The sequence below is a fragment of the Salvelinus alpinus genome, chromosome 23 (assembly GCF_045679555.1).
Source record: "Salvelinus alpinus chromosome 23, SLU_Salpinus.1, whole genome shotgun sequence".
Lineage (NCBI taxonomy): Eukaryota > Metazoa > Chordata > Actinopteri > Salmoniformes > Salmonidae > Salvelinus > Salvelinus alpinus.
This window is the reverse complement of record NC_092108.1, coordinates 23,219,886-23,246,525: the sequence shown is the minus strand read 5'-3', so window position 1 is coordinate 23,246,525 and position 26,640 is coordinate 23,219,886. Positions and strand designations below refer to the sequence as shown.

Sequence of the window (26,640 nt, the reverse complement as noted above, 5' to 3'; positions counted from 1 at the left end):
GGTGAGACAAAACCGCGACTCGTCAGAGAAGAGCACTTTTTGCCAGTCCTGTCTGGTCCAGCGCCGGTGGGTTTGTGCCCATAGGCGACGTTGTTGCCGGTGATGTCTGGTGAGGACCTGCCTTACAACAGGCCTGCAAGCCCTCAGTCCAGCCTCTCTCAGCCTATTGCGGACAGTCTGAGCACTGATGGAGGGATCGTGCGTTCCTGGTGTAACTCGGGCAGTTGTTGCCATCCTGTACCTGTCCCACAGGTGTGATGTTCGGATGTACCAATCCTGTGCAGGTGTTGTTACACGTGGTCTGCCACTGTGAGGATGATCAGCTGTCCGCCCTGTCTCCCTGTAGTAATGTCTTAGGCGTCTCACAGTACGGACATTGCAATTTATTGCCCTGGCCACATCTGCAGTCTTCATGCCTCCTTGCAGCATGCCTCGGGCACGTTCACGCAGGTGAGCAGGGACCCTGGGCATCTTTCTTTTGGCGTTTTTCAGTCAGTAGAAAGGCCTCTTTAGTGTTCGAAGTTTTCATAACTGTGACCTTAATTGCCTACCTTCTGTAAGCAGTGTGTCTTAACGACCGTTCCACAGGTGCATGTTCATTAATTGTTTATGGGTTCATTGAACAAGCATGTGAAACAGTGTTTAAACCCTTTACAATGAAGATCTGTGAAGTTATTTGGGTTTTTATGAATTATCTTTGAAAGACAGGGTCCTGAAAAATGGACGTTTCTTTTTTTTGAAGAGTTATATATATATTTGTTGAAGTCGGAAATGTACATACACCTTAGCCAAATACATTTCAACTCAGTTTTTCACAATGTATGATATTTAATCCAAGTAAAAATTCCCCGTCTTAGGTCAGTTAGGATCACCACTTAATTTTAAGAATGTGAAATTTCAGAATAATAGTAGAGAGAATGATTTATTTCAGCTTTTATTTCTTTCATCACATTCCCAGTGGGTTAGAAGTTTAAATACACTCAATTAGTATTTGTTAGCATTGCCTTTAAATTGTTTAACTTGGGTCAAACGTTTCAGAAGCCTCCTTGCTCGCACATGCTTTTTCAGTTCTGCCCACAAATGTTCTATAGGGTTGAGGGCAGGGCTTTGTGATGGCCACTCCGATACCTTGCCTTTGTTGTCCTTAAACCAGAACGCGTCTCCTTATTGAGCGGTATGACGGCTGTGTGGTCCCATGGTGTTTATACTTGTACTATTGTTTGTACAGATGAATGTGGTACCTTCAGGTGTTTGGAAATTAGTCCCAAGGATGAACCAGACTTGTGGAGGTCTACAATTTTTTTCTGAGGTCTTGGCTGAAGTTTGAAGGTAGGCCTTGAAATACATCTACAGGTTCACATCCAATTGACTCAAATGATGTCAATTAGCCTATCAGAAGCTCCTAAAGCCATGACATCATTTTCTGGAATTTTCCAAGCTGTTTAAAAGGCACAGTCAACTTAGTGTATGTAAACTTCTGCCCCACTAGAATTGTGATACAGTGAATTATAAGTGAAATAATCTGTCTGTCAACAATTGTTGGAAAAATGACTTGAATTTAGAGGTACAATATCAATTTCAATTAATATTTTTGTTTTATATAAAATGTACCCGTGGGATGCCACTCAAATTAAAAACAAAAGTAAGAAATACATAGAGTTTAATTAACAATAAATTCAGTATTAACCCCCCCAAAAAAATATACATACAAGTGGGCCTCTACCCCCAATCTCCCCTCCTATTCACCGAACCAACATGTCTCCATCCAACCACAGTATATTTGTCCAGGCCTCAATTGTTCTTTGACTAGCACCATTAGTTATTGCTGTCGATAATTCTAATGTTTTAACATCTAATAGTAACTGTATCCACTGGCAAATTGGGAGAGAGTGAGGTTACTGCCATCGAAGAGCCTACATCAGTAATTGTCTTTGATTGATTGAGAGATTCAAGGAGCTATCATGATTAAGTAACATAATAGATTAAAAGCATTTAACTGCAGGGCACTCCCACATGATATGAAGGAATGTGCCTACTTGATTTAGGAGACACAGTGAACAGTTGGGACGAATGTCATCGTAAAATGTTTCCTCTGTCTTAAATACAGTCTGTGAACAAACGTAAAATGTTTACGTTTATAGTTTAGATTAAAGGATGCCATTGTCATATATTTACATATTCTGTTCCAGTTAAAAGGGTTGTTCAAATTCAATTAGATCTGGGGCCCATACTTTCTTAATGGCTAACTCAGAATATGAGCTTCCCAAAAGTTGTTTATATATTATAAAGATCAGTCCTTTTGGGACCATAATTGGATGGTTCAATAGTTGGGTTTCCCAAGGGCCTCCACTGGCTAGCATAGCTGACCTAAATTGTAAATATATACTTAACCAAAATATAAACGCAACATGCAACAAACATTTTGTTTTGAGTTACAGTTCATTTAAGGAAATAAGTCAGTTTAAATAAATTCATGAAACGTGGGACCAAGACTTTACATGTTGCTTTTATATATTTGTTCATTGTAGTAAAATATAATCTGTGTATAATGAGATGAGTGATCAGTAGATTTGAAAGAAATGTGTGTTCTTTCCTTTGATTGATGAATTGCCTTGGGCAGGGGTTCCATGGATAATAAAAATAGCAAAGTAGAAATTGGATCGCCTTGTCTGCTGCTTCTATTGATTCTGAAAGGAGAGGAGCAGATATTGCCTGTTATAACTATGGCTGAGGAATTGGCATATAGCATTTTAATCATATTAATGAAATTGGAGACAATTCCCATAGGTTCTAAGACAGACCAGAGATGACCATTCTAGTCTATTAAAAGCTTTTTCTGCATCGAGCGATTAAGCAGCCCAAGGAGCTGTATGTATTTAAGATCTGTAATAATCGATGGAGGTTATCCAAGGAAAAAGTGTTTAACAAACCCACCCTAATTGATTACAAAATTTGAAATAGAGCTCAGAAGAAATACCATCACATCCAGGTAATTTGCCTTTATTCGTGCTATCCAATGCCCTTTTGAGTTCATTGAGAGAGATTTGGGCTCCCAGCGAGCTGGCTTCCTCTGTTGAGAGAAGAGGAGTTCTTAATTATTTTAGAAAGGATAGTCTGGCTTGGTGTGGATTTAAAATCAGAGGTGTACAATTCTTTATAGAAGCGGGAGAATCTTTGATTAATTTGGGTTCTGATAGTAATTCCCCTATTTCAGATTCAATAGGTGCTATATCAGCTAATTGATCATTATTGCAAAGCTTTTTGGCCAGTAAACGACTGGGACGATTACCATGGAATTAATGGTTGAGTCTAACTTGATGGATGGCAAATTCTGCTCTCTGTATTATTAATAAATTAAGCTTGGTCTTGACTTAGAAAAGAGTAAGTGTTTGTTGAGAACACTACCGCAAATAACAACAGTTCCAATTCTGCTATCTTTTTTAATTGTGATTTATTCAACACAGATGCAAATGCAGTTCCATTATTTTTTATAAAATCTATGATGGCATCCCATAGCATCCGGGGTTCATCGATTAATTTTTATTGATCATTATGAATTAATTTAGTTCAATTTCAAATTGATCACAGAATGTAGGAGTTTGTAGTTATGAAACATTGAAACGCCATCTTGTTGCGTAGGAGATTCTGAAATTTTAAGTTGGCAGTAGTAAGCATGGTGGTTAGTAGTTGTAGACTGTAGTTGGTCTTATCAGATTTGTCCCGCATGTCCAAAATGGCATTCATGTCTGTCCCGATAACCAGATGGAATTCAGTTAATTTTGACAATATGTTGTTCAGAGAATCAAAAAATGTAGGATCATGAGTTTGGAGTGTACACATTAATAAAAGGCAATTTTCTTTCCATTATGTATACATTTAAGGAAAGTGATTCCGCCTTCTTGGCCTTCGCCTTTACCCAAGATGGTGATTTTGAGTCTCTTATGTATCATTATGATTACACCTTTAGTTCGGTTTGGGCCTGATGAAAAAGCAGCCAGTCTGTACAAATGGTTCTCTATTCTATGTGCATCCTTTTAGAGTAGGTGTGTTTCTTGGAGCATTGCCATATCAATATGGTGTCTTGCTAGGACATCAAGACAGCTGGAACATTTGATAGGACTATTAAGGTCTTTCAAATTCCAAGAGAGAATAGCTAGCGTTGCCATTGTTTTTCAAAAAACAATTAATTATTAATGATGAATCTTTATCTTTAGTGTTAATAAGCCTATGGATGTGAAACAAAAATCAAGACCCACAGGGGAACCAACCCATTGGTCGTTCCCCACCCAGAAACCCCCCCCTCCTCCCATGACCCACTCCCCCTAGCCCCCCAGCCCTCCCGCGTCGGTTCTCCCCTACCTGCACTATCATTACAGGGTTGCAGCATAACGGTGAGTGGCTTTACATATGAAATCTCTAAAGCAGCATATTTTTGGGGTTATTGAGAAAAAAAAAGTCAAACATAAAATAAGTAACCATTTAACCTTTCAGACCTTTAAAGTAAAGTTTGCAGACTTGTTGAGTTAGGGTGGGGAATGAAGAAAAATAAAGGAAAAAAGTATTTGTATTAAGCATTTATGTGCTCTATACTATGTACAAAAAAAGAAAGACGGTATCTACAAGAAATGCAGTCTATAATCTAGATCTTCACAATAATTAATCATGGCCTGTAGGCCAAGTCCTCCCTGGGTGATAAATTCAGTAGCGGAAACAGAGGGGGAAAGTCAACAACAACAAAATAAAATAAAAGGCTGAAATTATACAAAAGCTCTGGAGCATCACTGTAAGGCAATTTCCATGTCTGAAAATTGGCAGGCAGATAAATACTAACTGAACTGCATCTAGTTATTTAACCAGAGTTTCACTGCATGCACCATTACACCCTATATAACATGTGTAACGTTTTGATTAAGCTTCCAACTCACTTATCAAAGCTGTCACTATTCTTGATGAAGTCATCTAGTTTCTCCTTGGCGTATTCCACCACATCGGTATGGAGCTCCACTCCATGGTTCACACCAAATGGACCTGCAAAAAAACAATTACAAGTTCATTTGCAGTGATTACACATCAGAATCCGACCGGTTGTGGGGCTGCGTTTGACTTTGTATGCTATCCATGTGTGTTGCCTTGTGTTATTTAAGCATAGGTTAACTAATTAGGGCTAGAGCATTGATGTATACCATCACCATATAATCGTTAATCAAGATTTAAATGAATATCTCAACACATCGTAGAATGGAAAAGTATTTAATTAAACAAACAGAGGCATCGTTACCTATTATGAGTCCCACCATGGTGCTGAGGTATCCAGTCCCACTGCCCAGATTGAGGAAGGACAGTCCCTGCTGGAGCTTCAGAGCCTCCATCACCTCAGAGTAGATACAGGGGGCAGAAAGGTGGATGTTGCCATGCTTCCACGCCAGGTCCTTATAGGCATTGTCCCTGTAGTGTAGGTAAGGAGATGGGACACCCTTATGTTAGCTCCAGGAAAATGTTTACTAAGATAAAACAATTTTCTACAGAGCATTATAGGTACCAAGGTTGGGGAAATACCTTTTCAATTCAGTTGATTCAGGAAATAAACTGAAATTCACATTGTATTTTTTGCTTATGAGAAAAATATGGAATTGGAATTTCTGTTTACTTCCTGAATTGAAATGGACCCCAAACCTGATGTTGATAAAACTGGATAGGTTGTATAGAGCATTAAGGGTAGTGTAGTACCTGTAGCCATCCAGGTAGTAGTCCCCGCGGTCTATGGCCCTGAAGGCCTGCTCCACGCGACCTGTACGGATGTACTGCGCCTCCTTCAGGTTGTCAATCAGATCATCGTTGTCCTCCCCGGCGCTCACTGCACCCCCCATGGCGAGAAAGAAACGGTAGAGCAAAAAGAGGGTGCAAAACTCTTCTTTCCACAAGTGGAACACTGTGTTGTCTTCTTAGCGGGGCATGGAGCGATGAAGAGGACAGTGGGACACCTGAGGGACTTGTGTTCTTCTTCCCTGAGGGCCACTTCACACCATTGTCATATCAAGATAGGCTAACTCCAGGGAATTGAGAGAGAGGGAGACAATGATAAAAGAGAGATAAGATGATAAGTATAGCAGGGGGTGTCAGTCTATGGAGAAACCAGAACTACGCAGCCTAGAGGTCAATACCCATGTAGCTACAGACAGTGCAAAGCGAGCATTACCCATGTAGCTACAGATAGTGCAAAGCAAGCATTACCCATGTAGCTACAGATAGTGCAAAGCAAGCATTACCCATGTAGCTACAGATAGTGCAAAGCAAGCATTACCCATGTAGCTACAGACAGTGCAAAGCAAGCATTACCCATGTAGCTACAGATAGTGCAAAGCAAGCAACTATGGAGAAAAATATATGTTGTGAATTACTGTGTAAGCACATGAAGCTAGTGGTAACCAAAATTGTTATGATTTTATTGATGTTAACTACAATGAGATTTTCATTAATAATTCTGTAAAACTATAGAATACTAAGTATAGTATCCTGTTTTTATGAAGCGTGAAAAACACTGCAGGACGGGTAGCTACTTATCATTTCAGTTACTAAAAAACATAAGTGAAAAACCTAGCATGACTCGAATGAGTATGGTCTGTGAGGAGATCATAATGCCCATCTACAGTGTATGAAAGACACAGCAGAGGAAGACACGTTTTGAATTCTCTATCAGCCTTCTCAGCATCTCCACCTAACACATCTGAGTCAGCTAATAAAGATTACATTCAGAGGTGACATTGTAGTACAGTAGCTAGTAGGGCTTGTGGAGAGGTAATTTTCCATTGCCTCTTCTTTCACACACTGGCAAAATAAATAATTGATTCATTCTCACCCTTGTATGATAGTACTGTGTTACAGGAGCAGATGTTTGTTCTGGTTTTATTCATCCATCCCTGAAATGCATAGTCCTTTGAGTTATCTGCAACCAAAAAAAAGGGCTGTCAAAATGGGTCAAGCAGTAAAGGTATTCCACCAGCAGTAAAGGACTGAGTAGAGTACTGCACTGCACTGCAGCCATGCATGCTGCTGCTGACAAGCCTATGACTTGTCTTAAACATACAGACAGAGAAGGGTGGGAGCTAATTTAGTTACCTAAAATAGGTACATTCGGTTTGAACTTGACCGGAAATCCTGCAATAGATTCAGATAACCTAGTTAGCTAAATATACACACAGCGAGAAATTATATTCGCCTATGCATTAAACACCTATGTTCAGGGCTGCATTCAGTTGGGCACAAAGTTGTGGACCGTTCAAATAAGCTAGAAATATCCCATGTAGAACAAACACACCTCTAACAAGTACAAGATGGCGCCGAAGAAGATGGCAGACGTTTTACCCCCAGTCGATTGTGTTTTTTTGTGTTGTTTGTAACTTCTTTTTTTACTTATTTTGTACATAATGTTGCCGCTACCGTCTCTTATGACCGAAAATAACTTCTAGAGACCAGGACTGCGATTACTCACCACGGACTAGTAGAATCCTCTTTTTCCTTTCACGACTCTGACGAGCCCGACGCGAAGGATACACTGCTTCCTCGGGAACAGGCCCCGATCCCCGTGATCTGCGTGAAGAGGAGGCGGAGAAAGAGGGGCCGAATGTCGAGCTGCCTTCTGAGAATTCATAGGCGATCGAATAAACCCCCACTTCCCTCCATTCTGCTAGCAAACGTGCAATCTTTGGGCAATAAAATCGACGAGTTACGCGGAAGATGGAACTACCAACGGGACATTAAAAACTGTAACATCTTATGCTTCACGGAGTCGTGGCTGACCGACGACAACATCAACATACAGCTGGCTGGTTATACGATGTACCGGCAGGATAGAACAGCAGCGTCTGGTAAGACAAGGGGCGGCAGTCTATGTATTTTTGTAAACAACAGCTGGTGCACAATATCTAAGGAAGTCTTGAGCTATTGCTCGCCTGAGGTAGAGTATCTCATGACAAGCTGTAGACCATACTATCTACTGAGAGAGTTTTCATCTGTATTCTTTGTAGCTGTTTACATACCACCACAGTCAGAGGCTGGCACTAAGACAGCATTGAATGAGCTGTGTTCCACCATAAGCAAACAGGAAAATGCTCACCCAGAGGCGGCGCTCCTAGTAGCCGGGGACTTTAACATAGGGAAACTTAAGTCCATTTTTACCAAACCTGCCTAAATAACTACCAACCTGTAGCATTCACGTCTGTAGCCATTAAGTGCTTTGAAAGGCTGGTCATGGCTCACATCAACACCATCATCCCAGAAACCCTAGACCCACTCCAATTTGCATACCACCCCAACAGATCCACAGATGATGCAGTCTCTATTGCACTCCACACTGCCCTTTCCCACCTGGACAAAAGGAACACCTATGTGAGAATGCTATTCATTGACTACAGCTCAGCATTCAACACCATAGTGCCCTCAAAGCTCATCAATAAGCTAAGGACCATGGGACTAAACACCTCCCTCTGAAACTAGATTCTGACGGGCCGCCCTCTGGTGGTAAGGGTAGGTAACAACACATCTGCCACGCTGATCGTCAACACAGGGGCCCCTCAGGGGTGCGTGCTCAACCCCCTCCTGTACTCCCTGTTCACTCATGACTGCACTGCCAGGCACGACTCCAACACCATCATTAAATTTGCCGATGACACAACAGTGGTAGGCCTGATCACCGACAACAACGAGACAGCCTATACGGAGGAGATCAGAGACCTGGCCGTGTGGTGCCAGGACAACAACCTCTCCCTCAACGTGATCAAGACAAAGCAGATGATTGTGGACTACAGGAAAAGGAGGACCGAGCATGCCCCCATTCTCATCGACAGGGCTGCAGTGGAGCAGGTTGAGAGCTTCAAGTTCCTTGGTGTCCACATCACCAACAAACTAACATGGTCCAAGCATACCATGACAGTTGTGAAGCGGGCACAACAAAGCCTATTCCCCCTCAGGAGACTGAAAAGATTTGTCATGGGTCCTCAGATCCTCAAAAGGTTCTACAGCTGCACCATCGAGAGCATCCTGACTGGTTGCATCACTGCCTGGTATGGCAACTGCTCGGCCACCGACCGCAAGGCACTACAGAGGGTAGTGTGAACGGCCCATTACATCACTGAGGCCAAGCTTCCTTCCATCCAGGACCTCTATACCAGGCGGCGTCAGAGGAAGGCCCTAAAAATTGTCAAAGACTCCAGCCACCCTAGTCATAGACTGTTCTCTCTGCTACCGCATGGCAAGCAGTACCGGATCGCCAAGTCTAGGTCCAAGAGGCTTCTAAACAGCTTCTACCCCCAAGCCATAAGACTCCTGAACATCTAGTCAAATGGCTACCCAGACTACATGCAGTGCCCCCAACCCTCTTTACACCACTGCTACTCTCTGTTGTAATCTTTGCATAGTCCCTTTAATAACTCTACCTACATGTACATACTACCTCAAATAACTGGTGGCCCCGCTCATTTACTCTGTATCGGTACCCCCCTGTATATAGTCTCGCTATGGTTATTTTACTGCTGCTCTTTAATTTCTTGTTATTTTTATCTCTTATTCTTATCTGTATTTTTTTTAAACTGCATTGTTGGTTAGGGGATCATAAGTAAGCATTTCACTGTAAGGTCTACACCTGTTGTATTCGGCGCATGTGACTAATAAAATTTGATTTGAATAAAGAATCATGTCAGCTCTATTCAAGACCTTTTAATCTGCAACGCTCTATAACATTTGCCTACTGAGCGTGACCCGGATTAAATGACAAATCATGATTATTTCACATGGTTAACCAGGATGTGAGGCCTGAGTTGACCCACTGGGCTTAGGCCAAGAGAGAACATGCCGTGACATGTCATGGCTTTCTAAGAACGAGGGAGACTGGCTGGTATCCGACTCAGTGACAGGGACAGCCAACCTGCTGGGCCGGGTGACGAAACATGTAACCGATCCTGGGACAACAACCCAATAACATGCTCAGTGAAATCCTATCTATACACAAGACCATGCGCTATCGATCTGGACAGGGGCCAAGATGTAGGCTACATTATACTGTGTTACTCAATGTGCGTACAGGGTAAACAAATGATGATTCACAGTTCATTTTTTTTTATTTAACCTTCATTTAACTAGGCAAGTCAGTTAAGAACAAATTCTTATTTACAATGACGGTCTACCGAGGAACAGTGGGTTAAGTAGTAACTAGTAAAACCAAATGCATGCTTTTCAACCGTTCGCTACCCACACCCGCCCGCCCGACTAGCATCACCACCCTGGACGGTTCTGACCTAGAATATGTGGACAACTATAAATACCTAGGTGTCTGGCTAGACTGTAAACTCTCCTTCCAGACTCATATTAAACATCTCCAATCCAAAATCAAATCTAGAATCGGCTTTCTATTTTGCAACAAAGCCTCCTTCACTCACGCCGCCAAACTTACCCTAGTTAAACTGACTATCCTACCGATCCTCAACTTCGGAGATGTCATCTACAAATAGCTTCCAATACTCTACTCAGCAAACTGGATGCAGTCTATCACAGTGCCATCCGTTTTGTTACCAAATCACCTTATACCACCCACCACTGCGACCTGTATACTCTAGTCGGCTGGCCCTCGCTACATATTCGTCGCCAGACCCACTGGTCATCTATAAGTCTATGCTAGGGAAAGCTCCGCCTTATCTCAGTTCACTGGTCACGATAACAACACCCACCCGTAGCACACGTTCCAGCAGGTATATCTCACTGATCATCCCCAAAGCCAACACCTCATTTGGCCGCCTTTCCTTCCAGTTCTCTGCTGCCAGTGACTGGAACGAATTGCAAAAATCGCTGAAGCTGGAGACTTTTATTTCCCTCACCAACTTTAAACACAGCCATCTGAGCAGCTAACCGATCGCTGCAGCTGTACATAGTCCATCTGTAAATAGCCCACCCAATCTACCTACCTCATCCCCATACTGTTTTGATTTACTTTTCTGCTCTTTTGCACACCAGTATCTCTACTTGCACATCATCATCTGCTCATTTATCACTCCAGTGTTAATCTGCTAAATTGTAATTCTTTGCTACTATGGCCTATTTATTGCTTACCTCCTCATGCCTTTTGCACACACTGTATATAGACTTTATTTTTTCTACTGTGTCATTGACTTGGTTATTGTGTTATTGGCTTGTTTATTGTTTATTCCATGTGTAACTATGTGTTGTTGTCTGTGTCACACTGCTTTGCTTTATCTTGGCCAGGTCGCAGTTGTAAATGAGAACTTGTTCTCAACTAGCCAACCTGGCTAAATAAAGGTGAAATAAAAATAAATAAATAAATAAAAACAGCCTTGTCCAGGGGCAGAACGACAGATGTTTACCTTGTCAGCTCGGGGATTCGATCCAGTAACTGAAACCAATGCTCCAACCACTAGGCTACCTGCCTTTTTTGGGTCAGTAGAAAGAAAAAAATCGACTTTTAATTCCCCTGCACTATTTACATAAAGAATTGTCAAAGAACAGTAGACAGGTGGCCAGTAGCATAATGTTTAGTGTGTTCAGTAAGCTCTCTAAACTATATATTAAGCGAAAAACAAATAGGCCTAGCTACATCTGCAGGATAAACTCATTTGTTCTCAGATACATTACAATGTTGCCTCTGTAGGCAGCTAGTGTAGTCTGATGATACAGTGACGGAGTTTGAGTAATTTGAGCCGTGGTCCATCAGGCTATGGCCCGTGACGTGATGGGCAAATGTGGTGAGGGAGGAGCGCCCTTCTCAAATCTACAGTAATCTGCGCTGCTCGGTGGTTGTCCACAAGGCAGCATCTCTTTTCCATAAAATATATGTTCTAATTTTCATTGGGAAGGCAGATAAGGCGTTTTTTATTTATTTAAGCAATCACTTTTGGATGTGAAAACACAGAATCCTACTGATTACTCCACGTGCTCAATCTAGTTTAGGCTATATCACTCCTGGTTAGAGCGAGGCAGCCCGGTTCCAAATCGAATGCAATCAACTTTCAGCCGGTGCAAAACACGCATACACGGATGACATTAATCGAAACCCGCTCATTGACTAGTTCTCATCCAGGATTGGCAGAATTATTTGAAGCCAATCAACTGCTTTCTAAAACAGTTACCACACAGATTGGACGTTTTCTAACCAACCATCTTGCCCTGATATCTCAGCACTGCGTATCGTGGAAAACAAAACAAAAACAGGAAATGGGCTAGCCTATTTTCTGGTTAATTACCTTTCAAATTGATAACAATAACAGTTTTATTTTTATTTTTATATTGCATAGAATTGAGCTTCATGATGTAGCTCGTTGGCTAGCTAAGAAACATCAGTTAGCTAAATGACATACATTGGCTGAAACGGTGTTGTGTTGCGTTATTTTAATCATACAACGCATGAAACAAACAACACGACATTGCAGACAATTTAACGTTACCTAGCTAACGTAACTAGCTAGGCTTTTAGCCACAACGAATGTCAGGTTAGTAGCTAAAAACTGTAGTGTTGTTATGCAAGCAAGGCGTGACAAAACAAATTTCACAATGTTTGCGCCATAGCTATCCATCAGCATTGCAGCAGGTTCAATAGTTAATGTGGACCAAATAGTATAATACATATTGAACGTTGCCAGCTAACTCCAGGCTCCATTTAGCAGTCGATGATGGCCATGATCAACTAACTAACTAATTGGCAAAAATACATAGCGATTCGTGGTGAAAGGAAGTGGAGTTGACAGATGGACATTAGTGTAAAAAGATGTTAATCGTCTCTAGAAGTTTTGAACACATGCAGGCCCAAACAGTCTGTGCGTCACCAATTCAGACAAAGCCATGGTAGTTAGCGAGTAGCCACTTTATAACAGACAAAATGTCGACATTGCACTTACAGATTGGAAAATACTCACAGCGCAGAGTCAAATGGTTCAACGCAGTCCCAATAGCTATGTAGTTTGGGATGAGCAGCAATGCAGTCGTTTACACCACCTTCTCCGTTGTTATTGACTGGAATCCTTGCAAGAAATGTAAACAAAGACTGAACTTCTACTACTTAGCCAGAGGGATAAATGACAAGCCCACGGCTAGGAAAATAGCAGTTTTTAGACGAGCTGGAGATATACAACACGATGGAGAACACATATGCCGACCCAGAAAACAAGAAACTGGCCGAGGTGATGAAGGCATTGGACAACTACTGTGCACCACGCAGTAATACTGTGTTCGAGAGACATCAATTTTGGGCACACAACTTCAATGAACAGGCAGGTATTGACAAGTGTACAACCTAACTGAGACTGAGAACACGCGGTTGTGAGTTCAAAGACACCGAGGATCTAATGCTAACGGGTATGTGTTTATCGCCACTGATAGTGGAATAAGAGAAACTCCTCTCCATTTCAGATTTAACCCTAGCTAAGGCAATACATGTTTGCTGTACAAAATAAATTACATCAACTTGGGCTACAGTACCAGTCAAAAGTTGACATCTACTCATTCCAGGGTTTTCTTTATTTTTACAATTTTCTACATTGTAGAATAGCAGCCAACAAGTACTCAGCATATGTGGGAACTCCTTCAAGACTGTTGGAAAATCATTCCAGGTGAAGCTGGTTAAGAGAATGGCAAGAGTGTGCAAAGCTGTCAAGGCAAAGGGTGGCTACTTTGAATAATCTAAAATATATTTTGAAATATATTTCTATTTGTTTAACACTTTTTTGGGTTACTACATGATTCCATGTGTTATTTCATAGTTTTGACGTCTTCACCATTATTCTACAATGTAGAAAATAGTGAAAATAAAGAAAAACCCTTGAATGAGTAGGTGTAACAGTATAACTTTAGTACGTCCCCTCGCCCCGACCTCGGGCGCGAACCAGGGACCCTCTGCACACATCAACAACGGTCACCCACGAAGCGTCGTTACCCATCGCTCCACAAAAGCCGCGGCCCTTGCAGAGCAAGGGGCAACACTACTAATAGGTTTCAGAGCAAGTGACGTAACTGATTGAAACGCTACTAGCGCGTACCCGCTAACTAGCTAGCCATTTCACATCCGTTACACTGGTGTGTCAAGTTTTGACTGATACTGTATGTTGGCTAGCAATAGCACAGAACAGTTTGTGCATGCTATGGAACAAAAGGGCCGCCATTATACAATCATGAGCACAGTCAGAATAAAGGCCGCCCCCATGCTCAACCAGCGAGCAGCAGACAAAGACTTGTGGAAAAACACACAAACCAAAGAGGTGTCCTGCATTCAATGTTGAATGTAAAAAATGTGGCAAGATAAATCACTTTGCAGCTGTGTGGAGGTCAGGGACAGATGTTGCTCCTTTTGAAACAGAGGTCAAGGAAGTGGACATGTTGTTCATAGGTGCAGTGACACAAGCGCTCAAAAAAGATGCTGGCTGGCACACAAACTTGCGTTTATGAATAACTTTTCATGTTCAAAATTGTGCACTCTCAAACAATAACATGCTATTCTTTCACTGTAATAATTACTGTAAATTGGACAGTGCAGTTAGATTAACAAGAATTTAAGCTTTCTGCCAATATCAGATATGTCTATGTCCTGGGAAATGTTCTTGTTACTTACAACCTCATGCTAATCGCATTAGCCTACGTTAGCTGAACTGTCCCGTGGATGGGACACCAATCCCAAAGAAGATTTATTAAAGGACTCTGAGTTTCCAGGCCTGCACCACATCTACATTGATCCAAAAGTCCCTCCTGTTGTTCATGGATGTAGGAAAATCCCATATGATGTGCTTGACCAGCTGAAAGAGACATTGGTCAATCAAGAGCAGAGTGGTATGGTCAGCAAAGTAACAAAACCATCAGCGTGGGTGAAGCACCTTTTGGCAGCGACTACAGCCTCGAGTCTTGGGTTTGACGCTACAAGCTTGGCACCTGTATTTGGGGAGTTTCTCGCATTCTTCTCTGCAGATCCTCTCAAGCTCTGTCAGGTTGGATGGGGAGCATCTCTGCACAGCTATTTTCAGGTCTCTCCAAAGATGTTCTATCGTTCAAGTCCGGGCTCTGGCTGAAGCCACTTCTGCGTTGTCTTCGCTGTGTGCTTAGGGTCATTGTCCTGTTGGGAAGTGAACCTTCACCCTGTCTGAGGTCCTGAGTGCTCTGGAGCAGGTTTTCATCAAGGATCTCTCTGTACTTTGCTCTGTTCACCTTTCCCTTGGTCCTGACTAGTCTCCAAGTCTCTGTCGCTGAAAAACCTCCCCACAGAAGGATTCTGCCACCACCATGCTTCACGGTAGGGATGGTGCCAGGTTTCCTCCAGACGTGATGGTTGGCATTCAGGCCAAAGAGTTCAATCTTGGTTTCATCAGACCAGAGAATCTTGTTTTTCATGGTCTGAGAGTCCTTTAGGCTTCCGTCTTGCCACTCTACTATAAAGGCCTGATTGGTGGAGTGCTGCAGAGATGGTTGTCCTTCTGGAAGGTTCTCCATTCTCCACAGAGGAACTCTGGAGCTCTGTCAGAGTGACCATCGGTTTCTTGGCCGCCTCCTTGACCAAGGCCCTTCTCCCCCGATTGCCTAGTTTGGCCGGGCGGCCAGCTCTAGGAAGAGTCTTAGTGGTTCCAAACTTCTTCCATTTAAGAATGATGGAGGCCACTGTGTTCTTGTGGACCTTCAATGCTGCGGAAATGTTTTGGTACCCTTCCCCAGATCTGTGCCTCGACACAATCCTCGACACAGCTCTACCGACAATTCCTTCGATCTCATGGCTTGGTTTTTGCTCTGACGTGCATTGTCAACTGTGGGACCTTATATTGACAGGTGTGTGTGCCTTTCCAAATCATGTCCAATCAATTTAATTTACCACAGGTTGACTCCAATGAAGTTGTAGAAACATTTCAAGGATGATCAATGGAAACAGGATGCACCTGAGCTCAATTTCGAGTCTCATAGCAAAGGGTCTGAATACTTATGTAAATAAGGTATTTCTGTTTGTTTAATCAATTTGCAAAAATGTCTAAAAACCTGTTTTCACTTTGTCATTATCTGTAAATTGATGAGGATTTTTATTTATTTAATAAATTTTATAATAAGGCTGTAACGTAACAAAATGTGGAAAAAGTCAAGGGGTCTGAATACTATCCGAATGTACTGTATGGCATCTATGGACCAACGTCTTTCAACGCAATATTTTCCAGACTAGTATGTCAAACAACTGACCAATAAACCTTAATGTGGGCGTGGGCTGGCACATAAATGTATATACACCAGTACACATGTTACAAACCCTGTCAAGACTCAACATATGCAAGCATGTTCAGATTGACCACAAGGGAGCGCTACAACAGGCACATATCTCTTGATCTGTTTGACTCAGTGTTGAAATTGGAAACCTGAGGCCTGGATTGTGATTCCTAGGATTTCAGTGACTACTTATTTTGAACTTTTTTTGTTTTACTCAAAAGGAGAAACACTTTTACATCCAAGGCTACAGATTGAGATACAGAAGTTTGTCATAAAGTGGCTGCAGCTTGCACCAGACAGAGGCAGAAAGGAGAGGACTGAACACAGCAAGGAAAGGGCAGATAGAACCAGAGAGACAAACATTTACATACACACATAAACTCAGCAAAAAAATGAACGTCCTCTCACTGTCAACTGCGTTTATTTTCAGCCAACTTAACATGTGGTAATATTTGTATGAACATAAGATTCAACAAGTGAGACAAACTGAACAAGTTCCACAGACATGTGACTAACAGAAGTGGAATAATGTGTCCCTGAACAAAGTGGGCTCAAAATCAAAAGTAACAGTCGGTATCTGGTGTGGCCACCAGCTGCATTAAGTACTGCAGTGCATCTCCTCCTCATGGACTGCACCAGATTTGCCAGTTCTTGCTGTGAGATGTTACCCCACTCTTCCACCAAGGCACCTGCAAATTCCTGGACATTTCTGGGGGGAATGGCCCTAGCCCTCACTCTGATCCAACAGGTCCCAGACGTGCTCAATTGGATTGAGCTCTGGGCTCTTCGCTGGCCATGGCTGGCCAGGAAATTACACACAGAACGAGCAGTATGACTGGTGGCATTGTCATGCTGGAGGGTCATGACAGGATGAGCCTGCAGGAAGGGTACCACATGAAGGAGGAGGATGTCTTCCCTGTAACGCACAGCGTTGAGATCGCCTGCAATGACAACAAGCTCAGTCCGATGATGCTGTGACACACCGCCCCAGACCATGACGGACCCTCCACCTCCAAATCGATCCCACTCCAGAGTACAGGCCTTGGTGTAACGCTCATTCCTTCGACGAGAAACGCAAATCCGACCATCACCCCTGCTGAGACAACCGCGACTCGTGAGTGAAGAACAGTTTTTGTCAGTTCTGTCTGGTCCAGCGACAGTGGGTTTGTGCCCATAGGCGACGTTGTTGCCGGTGATGTCTGGTGAGGACCTGCCTTACAACAGGCCTACAAGCCCTCAGTCCAGCCTCTCTCAGCCTATTGGGGACAGTCTGTGCACTGATGAAGGGATTGTGCGTTCCTGGTGTAACTCGGGCAGTTGTTGCTGCCATCCTGTACCTGTCCCGCAGGTGTAATGTTCGGATGTACCCATCCTGTGCAGGTGTTGTTACACGTACTCTGCCACTGCGAGGACAATCAGCTGTCCGTCCTGTCTCCCTGTAGCGCTGTCTTAGGCATCTCACAGTACGAACATTGCAATTTATTGCCCTGGCCACATCTGCAGTCCTCATGCCTCCTTGCAGCATGCCTAAGGCACGCTCACGCAGATGAGCAGGGACCCTGGGCATCTTTCTTTTGGTGTTTTTCAGAGTCAGTAGAAAGGCCTCTTTAGTGTCCTAAGCTTTCATAACTGTGACCTTAATTGCCTACCGTCTGTAAGCTGTTAGTGTCTTAACGACCGTTCCACAGGTGCATGTTCATTAATTGTTTATGGTTCATTGAACAAGCATGGGAAACGGTGTTTAAACCCTTTACAATGAAGATCTGTGGAGTTATTTGGATTTGTACGAATTATCTTTGAAAGACAGGGTCCTGAAAAAGGGACGTTTCTTTTATTGCTGAGTTTACATACATACATACATACATACATACATACAGTGGGGAGAATAAGTATTTGATACACTGCCGATTTTGCAGGTTTTCCTACTTAGAAAGCATGTAGAGGTCTGTAATTCTTATCGTAGGTACACTTCAACTGTGAGAGACGGAATCTAAAACAAAAATCCAGAAAATCACATTTTATGATTTTTAAGTAAATAATTTGCATTTTATTGCATGACATAAGTATTTGATACATCAGAAAAGCAGAACTTAATAATTGGTACAGAAACCTTTGTTTGCAATTACAGAGATCAAACATTTCCTGTAGTTCTTGACCAGGTTTGCACACACTGCAGCAGGGATTTTGGCCCACTCCTTCATACAGACCTTCTCCAGATCCTTCAGGTTTCGGGGCTGTCGCTGGGCAATATGGACTTTCAGCTCCCTCCAAAGATTTTCTATTGGGTTCAGGTCTGGAGACTGGCTAGGCCACTCCAGGACCTTGAGATGCTTCTTACGGAGCCACTCCTTAGTTGCCCTGGCTGTGTGTTTCGGGTCGTTGTCATGCTGGAAGACCCAGCCACGACCCATCTTCAATGCTCTTACTGAGGGAAGGAGGTTGTTGGCCAAGATCTCGCGATACATGGCCCCATCCATCCTCCCCTCAATACGGTGCAGTCGTCCTGTCCCCTTTGAAAAAAGCATCCCCAAAGAATGATGTTTCCAACTCCATGCTTCACGGTTGGGATGGTGTTCTTGGGGTTGTACTCATCCTTCTTCTTCCTCCAAACACGGCGAGTGGAGTTTAGACCAAAAAGCTCTATTTTTGTCTCATCAGACCACATGACCTTCTCCCATTCCTCCTCTGCATCATCCAGATGGTCATTGGCAAACTTCAGACGGGCCTGGACATGCGCTGGCTTGAGCAGGGGAACCTTGCGTGCGCTGCAGGATTTTAATCCATGACGGCGTAGTGTGTTACTAATGGTTTTCTTTGAGACTGTGGTCCCAGCTCTCTTCAGGTCATTGACCAGGTCCTGCCGTGTAGTTCTGGGCTGATCCCTCACCTTCCTCATGATCATTGATGCCCCACGAGGTGAGATCTTGCATGGAGCCCCAGACCGAGGGTGATTGACCGTCATCTTGAACTTCTTCCATTTTATAATAATTGCGCCAACAGTTGTTGCCTTCTCACCAAGCTGCTTGCCTATTGTCCTGTAGCCCATCCCAGCCTTGTGCAGGTCTACAATTTGATCCCTGATGTCCTTACACAGCTCTCTGGTCTTGGCCATTGTGGAGAGGTTGGAGTCTGTTTGATTGAGTGTGTGGACTGGTGTCTTTTATACAGGTAACGAGTTCAAACAGGTGCAGTTAATACAGGTAATGAGTGGAGAACAGGAGGGCTTCTTAAAGATAAACTAACAGGTCTGTGAGACCCGGAATTCTTACTGGTTGGTAGGTGATCAAATACTTATGTCATGCAATAAAATGCAAATTAATTACTTAAAAATCATACAATGTGATTTCCTGGATTTTTGTTTTAGATTCCGTCTCTCACAGTTGAAGTGTACCTATGATAAAAATTACAGACCTCTACATGCTTTGTAAGTAGGAAAACCTGCAAAATCGTCAGTGTATCAAATACTTGTTCTCCCCACTGTACATACATACATACATACATACATGTAAGGGATAAACACTGACACTTTGTACATTATCTGGAAATAATGGACGACCTGATAATGACCGAGTTGATTAATTCCAGATAATGTACAGAGCGGAGGAGTTTATCCCACTTAAACCACTGTTGCCATAGAAAACAAGCACACATTTACTGGTAAAAATGACATGTTTTCATTGAGATTTTAATTTTGGTAAGTAAATTCATACTATTTCAGCCTTCCACTAAACCAGGTTGTTAGTTCTATCGGTTAAGTTGCTAGAGAAGAGGACTTGTTGTTCATTCTATTTGTTTGATTGCTCTGTAGGCTTGCGATGTTCTCATCCCTTGCTTGCTAGGTAGCCAATTATGGCTAACACAGTCGTGTCAACTCTGCAGATAGAATAACATCAAAGTAGCTGCATTTGCATTTGTTTAAGCTGTTTTCTAGTGACATTTATTTGGATACATCCATGCTACTGTACATAAATAGTGCCTGTTGAGGGATGAAAGCCACACAAAGTCAATTTCATCTATTTAAATAAAATCGAGTGAATTCGGGCCATTGCTGGGCCTAAAATGGCAGCTTTGGCTCAGTTCTGGCTGCCAGATCGGGCCCAAATGACTCAGGCCTATTCTATACCGTCATTCATTTCAGACTCGGGCCGGATCCGGCTGCCAGTTTTAGATCTGGCATGCAGGAATCAGGCCAGATGTTTGTGCCACCTGGGATGCAGCTAGTTTGTGAAGTGGTTGACTAGCCTACCAGCAGTTTCTCCAAGCCGAAGGAACACAGCTGAGAGGATGTTAACATGTCACACGGTGGTTAGCAGATGTAGACAGATAGATGTGTGTTTTTCCCTACTGTAGAAATGGCCTGGTAAAGATGGATTCAAAGGAAATGTTTACCTGGGGACTCAGAGGTGAAAACATCAGAGATCAAATTAATGTGAATCTCTCTCTCTCTCTCTCTACTATGATATACCCTATTATATAGGCTATTATACTCCTTTAAACTTCAACTTTAAAGTTTGCAATAGTATCAATTGCAAGAGGATGTGATCTGTTGGTCAGTGTTATCATACCATCTGCTTGTTTATCATGAGAGCTACTCAGACCTGTGTTTCCTGAGTAAGTGTGAGGTCATAAACTCTATATGTAGTTTCCACACTTCCTTTCTGTGTCTGAAGGTACTCAGTGCACACATCAAGCTGTGAAAAAGACAGATTGACGTACAGTATATATTCAAAAGTATGTGGGCACCCCTTCAAATTAGTGGATTGGGCTATTTTAGCCACACCTGCTGCTGACAGGTGTATAAAATCGAGCACACAACCATTCCATCTCCATAGACAAACATAGGTAGTAGAATGGCCTTACTGAAGAGCTCAATGACTTTCAACATGGCACCGTCATAGGATGCCACCTTTCCAACAAGTCAGTTCGTCAAATTTCTGCCTTGCTGGAGCTTCCTCGATCAACCGGCAGTGCTGTTATTGTGAAGTGGAAATGTCTAGGAACAACAACAGCTCAGCTGTAAAGTGGTAGGTAGGCCACACAATTTCGTAAGGGACCACAGAGTGCTGAAGTGCAAAACGGGTAAAAATCATCTGTCCTTGTTTGCAACACTCACTACCAAGTTCCAAACTATATCTGGAAGCAACGTCAGTACCAGAACTGTTGTCGGGAGCATCATGAAATGGGTTTCCATGGCCGAGCAGCCGCACACAAGCCTAAGATCACCATGCGCAATACTAAGCGTTGGCTGGAGTGGTGTAAGGCTTGCTGCCATTGGACTCTGGAGCAGTGGAAAGTGTTCTCTGGAGTGATGAATTACGCTTCACCATCTGGCAGTCCGACGGACAAATATGGGTTGGCGGATGCCAGGAGAACGCTACAGTGCCAACTGTAAAATTTGGTGGAGGAGGAATAATGGTCTGGGGCTGTTTTTCATGGTTTGGGCTAGGCCCCTTAGATCCAGTGAAGGGACACTACAGCATACAATGACATTCTAGACGATTCTGTGCGTCCAACTTTGTGGCAACAGTTTGGGGAAGGCCCTTTCCTGTTTCAGCATGACAATGCCCGCATGCACAAAGTGAGGTCCATACAATCGAAATCGGTGTGAAAGAACTTCACTGGCCTGCACAGAGCCCTGGCCTCAACCCCATCGAACACCTTTGGGATGAATTGGAACGCCGACTGAAGCAGTGAGCTCTTAAGGCCATTCTACTGCCAATGTTTTTCTATGTAGATTGCATATCTGTGTGCTTGATTGTAACCTCTACGGGACGGTTGAGCTAACATAGGCTAACGTGATTAGCATGAGGATGTAAGTATCAAGAACATTTCCCAGGACATAGACATATCTGATATGGGCAGAAAACTTTAATTCTTGTTAATTTAACTGCACTGTCCAATTTACATTAGCTATTACAGTGCAATAATACCATGCTATTGTTTGAGGAGCGTGCACCGTTATGAACTTGAAAATGTATTAATAAACCAATTAGGCACATTTGGGCAGTCTTGATACAACATTTTGAACCGAAATGCAATGGTTCCTTGAATCAGTCTAAAACTTTGCACATAATCTGCTGCCATCTAGTGGAACAGTACATTATGGCTTTTCTCTTGCATTTCAAAGATGATGGAACAAAGAAAAACGCATGTTTTTTTTATTTGTATTATCTTTTACCAGATCTAATGTGTTATATTCTCCTACATTAATTTCACATGTCCACAAACGTCAAAGTGTTTCCTTTCAAATGGTATCAAGAATATGCATATCCTTGCTTCAGGTCTGAGCTACAGGCAGTTAGATTTGGGCATGTCATTTTTGGCGAAAATTTCTAAAAAATGGTCCGATTCTTAAGAGTAACTCCTGTCAGCAACGGGTGTGGCTGAAATAGCCGAATCCATTAATTTGAAGGGGTGGCCACATACTTTTGTATATATAGTGTATATCAGCATGGTAGAATTCAATGGCTAGTTCATTCTTGCATGTTCTTTGTTTTGAGCAGCTTTTGAAAGCAAAAGTCGAATTGAAAACATTAATGTTATTGGCATTGAATTAAATATTCATAATGTCAAGCTAGGACTGATGGTTTGGTTGGCTACGCATAGTCCCTGGTTGATTATCCCTTACATATGCACGGTATATCAGCATGGTAGAATTCAATGGCTATAGTTCATTCTTACATGTTCTATGTTTGATCTGCTCTAATTTAAAGCATTGTTGTCATTGGGAATTCGATTTTCATAATAGCAAGCTAGGACTCATGGTTGTTTAGCTAAATTAGCAAATCTGTTTGGTGACCAAGGTAACTACTGTAGCTATCTAGTAAACTAACTTGCTAGCTACTTATTTGATGTTGAACACATTTCTAGTGGCATATGTGTTAAATTAAAGCCATGGGATAAAAGGGATAATCAACACGGGGCTCTATGCGTTCTCTGGAAAATGAACAAGTAGAAATAGCCTGGTAAAGATGGATTCAGGGGAAATGTTTACCTGGGGACTCAAAGGTGAAAACATCAAAGAGAGAGAACAAATGAATGTGAAGCTCTCTCTCTCTCTCTCTGTCTGCCTCTCTCTCTCTACTGTCATAGACCCTACTGTATAGGAAAATATACTCCTTTAAACTTCCACTTTAAACTTTGCAAGTTTGCAATAGAATGAATTGCAAGAGGATGTGATCTGTTGGTCAGTGTTATCAAACCATCTGCTGGTTTATCATGAGAGCTACTCAGACCTGCGTTTCCTGAGTAACTGTTAGGTCACCCTATAGGTAGTTTCCACACTGCCTTTCTGTGTCTGAAGGGACTCAGTCCACACATCAAGCTGTAAAAAGGACAGACTGACATATATCACAAACGGGACTGATTGACATTATGTGCTTGATCTTAAGGATAGCTTTTCTCTTGGTCCAAGTAAGAGGTAAGTCTAGGCACAGCCAGTCATAGGCTTTTAGTGGAAAGGAGTATGTTGTCTTTCTAAGGTCAATTCTCTCTGTCAGGATGGATAAATAGGAAATAGAGCTTGGACAATCTTTGCTTATAGCCTAACAAGTAGTTATAACAAGCTTATAAGTGGTTATAACAAGCTTAACACAAGTGTTATCTTATAACAAGTGGATGTTTTGGGATTTATAGGTCACTGTTACACCTCCATCAACTCAGCCCATGTGGACCAAACAATCCGTCCGGGCCACAGCTTCAGCCTGGCCTGTGAGTTTGTCTGCCTGCAGCCCAGCCATGCGATGCAGTGGTGGAAGGATGGCCAGGTGCTACTTAACGCTAGCTCCATCCTGCCCAACATTACTCTGTCTATGCATGTGAGTGGAGCTGGAGAGAAGGACAGTGGGAACTATAGCTGTAGGACAGAACCACCTGATGCCCTGGGCACCACAGCTGTTATTACAGTGGGAGGTAAGATCAAATCAAAATCCAATCAAATTTTATTTTATTTGTCACATACACAGTTTACAGCAGGTGTAAAAGGGGCAGTGAAATGCTTTTGTGCTATCTCCCTCAACATTACAGTACAATAATCAATATCAATAATAAGAGTCAAATAAAAACATACCACATTTAGGCATGTGTGATGTGTACAATTGTCATAGACCTGAATATTTATGTATCACCCTGAGCTAATACCTAGGCTTCAGCTCAGTGTGTTAATGCAGCCTTGTAGCACGCAGATTACCCAGACGGTTACACATCTGTATGTATCTTTATAAACTCAGCGAAAAAAGAAAGATAATTCGTACAAATCCAAATAACTTCACAGATCTTCATTGTAAAGGGTTTAAACACTGTTTCCCATGCTTGTTCAATAAAGCATAAACAATTAATGAACATGCACCTGTGGAACGGTCGTTAAGACACTAACAGCTTACAGACGGTAGGCAATTAAGGTCACAGTTATGAAAGCTTAGGACACTAAAGAGGCCTTTCTACTGACTCTGAAAAACACCAAAAGAAAGATACCCAGGGTCCCTGCTCATCTGTGTGAACGTGCCTTAGGCATGCTGCAAGGAGGCATGAGGACTGCAGATGTGGCCAGGGCAATAAATTGCAATGTCTGTACTGTGAGACGCCTAAGACAGCGCTACAGGGAGACAGGACGGACAGCTGATCGTCCTCACAGTGGCAGACCACATGTAACAACACCTGCACAGGATCGGTACATCCGAACATCACACCTGCGGGACAGGTACAGGATGGCATCAACACCTGCCCGAGTTACACCAGGAACGCACAATCCCTCCACCAGTGCTCAGACTGTCCTCAATAGGCTGAGAGAGGCTGGACTAAGGGCCTGTAGGCCTGTTGAAAGGCAGGTCCTCACCAGACATCACCGGCAACAACATCACTTATGGGCACAAACCACCGTCGCTGGACCAGACAGGACTGGCAAAAAGTGCTCTTCACTGACGAGTCACGGTTTTGTCTCACCAGGGGTGATGGTCGGATTCGCGTTTCTCGTCGAAGGAATGAGCGTTACACCGAGGCCTGTACTCTGGAGTGGGATCGATTTGGAGGTGGAGGGTCCGTCATTGTCTGGGGCGGTGTGTCACAGCATCATCGGACTGAGCTTGTTGTCATTGCAGGCAATCTCAACGCTGTGCGTTACAGGGAAAACATCCTCTCTCATGTGGTAGCCTTCCTGCAGGCTCATCCTGAAATGACCCTCCAGCATGACAATGCCACCAGCCGTACTGCTTGTTCTGTGCGTGATTTCCTGCAAGACAGGAATGTCAGTGTTCTGCCATGGCCAGTGAAGAGCCCGGATCTCAATCCCATTGAGCACGTCTGGGACCTGTTGGATCGGAGAGTGAGGGCTAGGGCCAGAAATGTCCAGGAACTTGCAGGCACCTTGGTGGAAGAGTGGGGTAACATCTCACAGAACTGGCAAATCTGGTGCAGTCCATGAGGAGATGCACTGCAGTACTTAATGCAGCTCGTGGCCACACCAGATACTGACTGTTACTTTTGATTTTGACCCCTCTTTGTTCAGGGCCACATTATTCAATTTATGTTAGTCACATGTCTGTGGAACTTGTTCAGTTTATGTCTCACTTGTTGAATCTTGTTATGTTCATACAAATATTTACATGTTAAGTTTGCTGAAAAGAAACGCAGTTGACAGTGAGAGGACGTTTCTTTTGTTGCTGAGTTTAAAATGTTTTGATCAGTTTCTTTCCCCCTAGACCTCCCTACCTCTGGGCCCTCTGTCAATACCCTTGAGCCCACAGTAGAGCCAAAGCACATACCCTGCGAGGTGGATAGGGTTGGGGTTTCCAGACAAGGTGAGATGTTATTTCCCATCCACATGGTTTAGCAGCCCTATAAGTTCACCACCCAGCATCAATGATATTAATGAGAAAAATGTCCTCGTCTTTTCAATGATTTTAATGTCTCTATTTCTCTCTCTCTTTCCTGTCTGTCTCTCTTTTCGACATTTCTTTATTTTCTTTCTTTCTCTTTTCTACATTATCTCTTTCTCTCTCTTTCGCTCTTGCTCTCCCTTTATCTCTCTCTCAGGTGTTCTAGATGTTGTGATGGTGTGGTACCTACTGTTGAAGGCTATATTTCTCATCCTCATGGTGACCACTATAGCTCTGGTTCTAGCCTGCAGGCTCCGCTGAATACAGTATGGCTCTCAAGCTTATAACATGCTGCCATGCGGCTTTGCTTCCAGCTATTGTTGAATTTTAACAGCACATGCTGTGGAACGCTGTAAATCAACTTCAAGTGCCAGTGATCTTAGTTTAAAATGTTGATGGAACAGTTGGTTTTGATCTGTGTATTGTGTTTGTTCAATTATAACTTAGATAAACTTAGATATAACTTAGCCTACATGATTAACTATTTGGTATAATTATTTCTTCAAACCTGTACTGCTCCTGCAATAAACAGTTTTTTTCTCCA

General features: G+C 42.8%; 2 protein-coding genes across 15 annotated transcripts in view; one reads left to right on the top strand and one right to left on the bottom strand.

Moving 5' to 3' along the window:
• LOC139550600 (protein-L-isoaspartate O-methyltransferase domain-containing protein 1-like) overlaps positions 1-13,053 on the bottom strand; it is a 24,523-nt gene extending 11,470 nt beyond the window's left edge. Inside the window, exons 1-7 of one of the 7 annotated variants that reach the window (XM_071361586.1) lie at positions 12,897-13,018; positions 7,490-7,587; positions 7,117-7,155; positions 6,857-6,943; positions 5,728-6,043; positions 5,279-5,445; positions 4,926-5,028 (exon numbers count right to left, since the gene is read on the bottom strand). In XM_071361586.1, coding sequence (XP_071217687.1) covers positions 4,926-5,028; positions 5,279-5,445; positions 5,728-5,867 — 410 coding nt within the window. In that variant the 5' untranslated portion in view covers positions 5,868-6,043; positions 6,857-6,943; positions 7,117-7,155; positions 7,490-7,587; positions 12,897-13,018. Of the gene's footprint in view, positions 1-4,925; positions 5,029-5,278; positions 5,446-5,727; positions 6,044-6,856; positions 6,944-7,116; positions 7,156-7,489; positions 7,588-12,896 lie in introns of all 7 variants that reach the window. The other 6 variants (XM_071361584.1, XM_071361587.1, XM_071361585.1 and 3 more) reach the window with 6 other exon arrangements.
• Positions 12,151-26,640, top strand: LOC139550602 (uncharacterized). 8 transcript variants are annotated; one of them, XM_071361595.1, is made up of 4 exons: positions 12,151-12,491; positions 23,860-24,135; positions 25,905-26,018; positions 26,254-26,640. In XM_071361595.1, exons 1-4 carry the CDS (start codon positions 12,485-12,487, stop codon positions 26,355-26,357), a joined length of 501 nt encoding a protein of 166 aa, XP_071217696.1. In that variant the 5' UTR covers positions 12,151-12,484; the 3' UTR covers positions 26,358-26,640. The 8 variants fall into 8 exon arrangements, with proteins under 8 accessions (XP_071217696.1, XP_071217698.1, XP_071217692.1 ...); XM_071361597.1 differs by having other exon boundaries at positions 12,169-12,491; positions 25,920-26,018; XM_071361591.1 differs by lacking the exon at positions 12,151-12,491 and adding an exon at positions 13,134-13,272 and having other exon boundaries at positions 25,920-26,018.

Coding starts and splice junctions, on each gene's coding strand:
- LOC139550602 (XM_071361590.1), top strand. CDS start 13,134: ATGGAGAACACATATGCCGACCCAGAAAACAAGAAACTGGCCGAGGTG. Junction 13,273..23,859: donor CAACTTCAATGAACAGGCAG/GTATTGACAAGT, acceptor TGGGATTTATAG/GTCACTGTTACACCTCCATC. Junction 24,136..25,904: donor AGCTGTTATTACAGTGGGAG/GTAAGATCAAAT, acceptor TGTTTTGATCAG/TTTCTTTCCCCCTAGACCTC.